This window comes from Pinus tabuliformis, chromosome J (genome assembly GCF_031772625.1).
Source record: "Pinus tabuliformis cultivar Carrire ecotype Pingquan chromosome J, CPIR1, whole genome shotgun sequence".
Lineage (NCBI taxonomy): Eukaryota > Viridiplantae > Streptophyta > Pinopsida > Pinales > Pinaceae > Pinus > Pinus tabuliformis.
Window position 1 is genome coordinate 1585234202 of NC_142295.1, and position 6356 is coordinate 1585240557.

Genomic DNA, 6356 nt, shown 5'->3' on the forward strand with positions numbered 1-6356 from the left:
TATATTATAATCCTTTGTAAGGAATCTTATTTTTATATTTATATATATATACATATAATATAATATAATATATATTTTATATATATATATTATATACATGAAGCTATGGAACCCATCATTTGATCCTCTACAGCAGTAATAACCTCAGCACCAGTTTGGGTGAGATTGCCAAGCCTACCCTTGCATCTCTGGAATCTCTCCTCGCTAAAAGCCATTGGAAATGCAATTGGGAAATTTTACTGCAGGTGCCCAGAAACAGAGGAATATGCCAGAACCACTTATGCACGCATCTGTGTGGAAATGGACTTCAGTGCAGATTCCCAGCTGAAATAAACCTAACAAGTAAAGACTATGTGTGGAACCAGAAACTCGATTATGAAAGTGTCCTCTTCAGATGTCGATCCTGCTTCGAGACAGGCCATCTAGCCAAAAATTGCCCAAAAGCCTCCCAGAAAAATTCTGCTAGAAAAAACCACCACAAATCTACATGGTGGGAAGGAGCTCAAAAAGAACACTACACTGTCATCAAAGAAGAATACTCTACAGAAAACTCTGAATCACAAGAAATTGGGCAAGAAAGAAACAACTCTCAAGACAAGCAGGGAGAAAGCCCCGCCCAACAAATCAACAGTTATGAGGATTCGAATACTGCACAAAATAAATCTTCATTTAACAGCAAAGCAGATCTCCTACACCAAACTTCTTCTTCGACTATCTTCAAAAGGACGAACATAATAGATCGCGAAGCTAAGATGCCAATGTCCCTAGAACCAGAAGAGATGAAGGAGATCCAAGATAAAGGAAGTTGGAAGACCGTAGAGAAAAAAAAGAAAGCTACAGCACCAATCTCGCCAAGAAAGACGAGGAGCCAGATAATTAAAGACTAAGAACATTATAGGTCCGATAGACCAATTTGGTCTCAGTGGACGTTAACCACCACCATCATCATCATCATCATCATCAATATAATATAATAGAATATAGAATACCATGCATGTTTTATAAAATGAGTATTATTTTTATTTACATTAATTTATTATTTACTCAATCAACATTTTTGTTGGGATGGAGCTCATTTGTTTTTAAGTAGGTTGATTTGATAAAAGAGGCAAAATCTAATTTTTGTCATTAAAATTTCATTTCTTTTTAATAAGGAGGAATTAAATTTCATTTCTCTTTAATGAGGAATTATTAAATTTCGTTTCTTTTTAATAAAGATGAATTAATAGGCATGCAAATGTTTCTTGGAAATGGTTTAAAGTCTCTACAAATCTATGTAATTTTCTTCTTGAGCAGTGTATTTCTTTGATATCAATCAACATAGGTCCATTTTAACCATGGATCTAACATGAGTAATTTTTTTAGGTATAAACGTATTTTAGAGTGCAAAAAATAATGTGTAATTTTTAATTTTATTTTAGAGATTGCATAACATGTGAAGTGAACCATTTATCAGTGCACATTAAAATGGTTCTTTTGTTATTAAAATATTTTTAAGTATACATCAATGTTAATTCATATTAAAATATTTTATTCATTTTCCACAGAAAAAAGCCGAACATTCTATTATAAATAGAGTGTTACATAGTAATTCAAAAATTACAGAACGACTTGAATTCGCCACGCAGGGAGAAACGAAGTCATGCCTGAAAGGAAAAAATCCTGAAGAGCTTATATGGGCTCCAGATTCAACTGCCCGTTGAGGGCTAAAACCGCCACCAGCATAAGAAAAAACCTCCGGGGAGTGAAAAAACACATATAGGAGAGATCCACAATGCGGCCGCGAGAGCAGAAGAAGAAACAGTATTCAGCACCCCCAATGTAGAACGAAAAAACAGAGAGGGGAAACCACGTCCCGGACTTCCTGTAGGAAAGGTATACAGCCCAGGGACCGTGGCGAAAACTGTAAGTAAAAGGGGAATATACAGGAAAGAAACTATGTACATGGACAAGTCCAATAACTGTAAGAAAATTTAAACGAAAATAGGCGGTTCGAGCGGCCGAACCAGCCCATTTTCTTCCTCCAGAACAGACCAAGACCCTGAATCATGATCAACCCCCTCTTTTGAAAGCCGGTCAGCTTCGAAATTTCTTTCACGATATATATGACTCAGAGAGATCTCCGAGAAACGTCCTTTTAGACGAAGGACTTCTCTGAGCAGAGGGAGCAAGGTGAAATTCCGGCACTGTTGAGACCCATTAAACCATTTTACAGCGTTCATTGAATCCCCAAAGATCTGGACGTCTCTCACATTCCTAAGAATTAGCCAGCAAAGAAGGAAGTGCAGAGCTTTCAATTCGGCAAAGTTATTGGAGCCCTGTCCCAGACCGACAGAAGCTTTTACAACCTTAACCTCTGATATATGAATGATCAAACCAGCCCCACAGCGCCCATTTATATCTGAGGCTCCGTCAAAATAAGCCCACGACATTGTATATCTAATAATTTCTTGTCGAACGACTCTGGTGGGAGGAGAATCCATAGGAACCGGGATACTTTCATAAATTGCAACTCCTTCAACAGCAAGGCGTCCTATTGGGAAGACAGAGTCCTTGAATATAGCTTGATTCCTTGCAAGCCAGGTCCCCCAGGTAACGATCAGAGGAATTGTTCTCTCTCTGTTGTTTGTTGCTTCATTCCACCACTTCTGCCAAGCTTCCAAGAGCCCCTGTCCTTCCCATCTGAGAGGGATTTTTAGAAGCCTTAGCATTTCGGCCCAAAGACTGGAGTTAAAGGGGCAGAAAAGGAACAGGTGCTGAATAGACTCATCACTATCTTTGCAGAGCGGGCACCATCCAGGACCAATCCTACCTCTTTTTTGTAGAACGTCCCAAGTAGGGGCTTTCTGTTGCAAAACACACCAGAAGAACAATCTCGATTTGGCAGGCCCTTTTAGTTTCCAGAGCGGTTTAAACCACCATTCCGGATTCTCCCATCCTTTTTGAGACATCATCCATTTGTAGCCCATCTTTGGAGAATAAAGCCCATTCTGGGCAAAGACCCATCTGAGTTCATCCTGAGAGTCTGAGAGCCGGACTGAGGAATTGAGAAGATCCCTTCTGAACTGATCCCATTCCTCCAGCCATTCTTCCTCCAAATGTAAGTCCCTTCCCTGAAACCATCCTTGACTCCAAATGGATGAAGCCCGAGGATCAGCGACCTGATTTAACGTGTATAGCCCTCTGTCGTTTAAAGCCGAAACCAAACCCTGTGAAAGGGAAAAAATCTCAGTGCAACCTACCCAAGGGTCTCTGCCCAGCCTGACCTGTGTTCCATCCCCCACACTCCAAGCCAAACCCTTCTCTATAATTGTGACAGAGGCGACCACAGCTTTCCAGACCACCGAGGAGTTTTTGCATTTCTTTTGTGGCAATCTGATCCAATCTAGAATTGTTAGCGGATCAATATATTTTCTTTTAGAAACAGAAGTCCACAGATTCTCCGAAGAGATGAGCCTCCAGCTGAGCTTTGCTGCAAGAGATTTAGAGAAGCATTCAAGATTTTTTATGCCCCACCCTCCCCACTCTTTGGGTCGAGCCACTTTATCCCAAGCAATCCATGGGGTAACTTTCTCCGACTTAGACCCCGCCCACAAGAATCTGCTACATAGTTTGTCGATTGAGGATAAGATTCCTTTAGGAACCCAAGTCAGACTAGCCCAATACACTGGGATTGCCATCAGAACCGATTTGATTAACACTAGCCTTCCTGCCATGGACAGCCATTTGAAACTCCAGTGTTTCAGCTTGGATTCAATTTTTACAAGTATCCATTTCCAGTCTTTTATCCTGTAATTGTCAGGCTTCAAATAGAATCCCAAATATTTAAATGCATCCTCCATCGATTTGACTTCGAAATTTAGAACCAGTTCCACTCTGCGAACATGCTCTCTGGGCATTCCAGCACAGGTGATAGTGGATTTTCTCTCATTAATGCATAGACCTGTAGCCTTCAAGAATAGGTCCAAAAGCTTCTTTAGCGTCCTACAGTCATCTAGACTTCCGTTGCTGAACAGTAGAATATCATCCACAAAGAGGAGGTGGGTGACCCACAAGTTTACCGCCACTTCAATGCCTTTGAGAGTCCCTTGTCTTTTAGCGTCCTGAATCATAAGGCTGATGCCGTCTGCTACCAGCAAAAACAGAAGTGGAGAGAGCGGACAGCCTTGGCGTAGGCCACGCTCAGGGCTAAAAAAATTAGAGGCCGCTCCGTTGATCAACACTGCTATGGAAGAAGAGGAAACACAACTCATCACCCATCTCACAAAATCATACCTAAAACCCAGATGAGTTAGCAAAAGCCTGAGATACAGCCAGCTGATCCTGTCATAAGCCTTTGACAGATCGATTTTCACCACGACCCCCTTTTTTTTTTCCCAATTTTTAGACTATGAAGAGTTTCTTGCGCAACTCCGACGGCTTCATGAATTTGCCTGCCGTCTAGAAATCCAAACTTCTATGGAGTAATATTTCTAGAGAGGACTGGTTTAAGTCTAGAGGAGATAACTTTTGCAATAATTTTATACACGTAGGTGCACAAAGAGATAGGCTTGAATTCATCAAAAGAAACCGGAAGATTCGATTTGGGAATAAGGGCTAGAAAAGTGGCATTGAAAGGGTTTGGAATTGTACCTGTATGTCTGGAATCTTCAATGACTGCCACTAGCTCGTCTCCAATGAATTCAAAAAAGTGTTGGAAAAATTCTACGGTCCAGCCATCCGGGCCTGGGCTTTTGTCCTTTTGCATTGACTTGAGAATATCTTCAACCTCCTCCTTTGTGACAGGCGCCATTATAGATTCATTTCCTTCCTCCTCTATGAACCTTGGGAAGAACTGCGCAACTCTTATAACCTCTGCAATAGAGATTCCCTCTGTCGCTTTGTACAAATTCTTAAAGAAATCTACCCCTAAGGAGGCCAGATCTTCAAAAGAGCGCGCCTGTTCACCATTATCTTTCTCCATTTCCCAGATAGTGTTGGAATTTTTCCTCCCTCTTGCGTAATTCTAAAAAAACTTGGTGTTGTCATCCCCGCCTGCAACCATGTCGCTCTACTTTTTAAACGCCAGCTTTCCTCTTTTTGATGAAGGATCCTCCTCCTTTCTCTCTCCAACTCTTGTAATCTATCCCGAGCTTCAGCTGTTCCATAACCATTTCCACCTGGATCTTCTAAGAGCGCAATCTCAGAGTTGACAGTTTCCAACATTACTTCATCCTTCAGTTTCTTTTGAAGAGCCCATTGTTTAGAGGCGGTCTTCATCCTTTTCAAGTTATCCATAAGATTTTGACTGCGGCTCTCATCTTCACTAAAAGTATTTTTCTTCCAAGTGTTGTGGAATAAACTGATATAAGTTTCATCCAAAAGCCAAGAGGCGTTAAATTTAAAAGGGGTGCCCGGTTTAGTGAAAGCCCCTTTCACTTCCAGAAAAACTAGGAAATGATGCGATAGACCACCTTCCCCAACCAAATGTCTATAAGCCTGTAAATTTTCTGCCATCGATTCACCTAGCAGAAATCGATCTAGTTTCTTTCCCACCCAATCTTCTGCAATTCTACGGTTCCTCCATGACAGGCGCATCTTGAGTAGAGGGACATCCACCATGTGCGATGAGGCCAATTTATTTTGAAAAAAATCGGTGAGGGGATCAGCCCTGGCTCTGACCCCCCACGATTCTGACATCCCCAAAGAAAAATTAAAATCTCCCCCAACTATAAGATTTGGGTGCGACATAAAAGACTTTGCAAAGAAAGCATTCCAGAAGTTCTCCCGATCCAAAACTGGACCATAAACATTTAGAATGTGTAAAGGGATGCAGAGTTCGTTAGAATAAAGTTCGACTGCCAAAACAATTTCCGATCCCCAAGAGGAGATCTCCCGAAGTACCTTTGCGTTGAAACCCAGAGCCACTCCTCCTGAATGGCCATTTGCATCAATAGCATGGAAGGTCCAACCCGGAAAGAACTTGATGAGCCAACCTATAACTTCTTCCCCCTTTCCAAGCGTTTCTTGAATCAGAAGAATGTCAGGTTTATTGGTCCTGACCAGTTCCTTCAGAGCTAGCTTTTTGGGCAGACTAGCTAAACCCCTGCTATTGTAGGATAAAATAATCATCGGGTAACCTCTGGGGGTGTCTGCTTTGCTCTAAGCACCCCTGGCAGAGACATCTGTTTCCCGCCAGCAATATCAATGACAGCCTTCAACTGTGCCTTCGTCAGATTTGATTTCCTTCCTCTTGTCTTCTTTTGTGTTGTTGACACCATGTCCGAATCCAGTCCTCCCACAATAAGCCCTTTCCCTTTTCTAGATGCCAATGATCTGAGATTGTAGGGGGGGTCAGGACTCCAAACGCTGGTAGG

At 41.7% G+C, this 6356-nt stretch overlaps 1 protein-coding gene across 1 annotated transcript; it reads right to left on the minus strand.

Annotated features, from left to right (window-relative positions):
- Nucleotides 1–4908: 4908 nt before the first annotated feature.
- On the minus strand, nucleotides 4909–6111 carry LOC149233544 (uncharacterized). The gene has a single exon (XM_089382226.1). The coding sequence runs from the start codon at nucleotides 6109–6111 to the stop codon at nucleotides 4909–4911; it is 1203 nt and encodes a 400-aa protein (XP_089238352.1).
- Nucleotides 6112–6356: the final 245 nt, after the last annotated feature.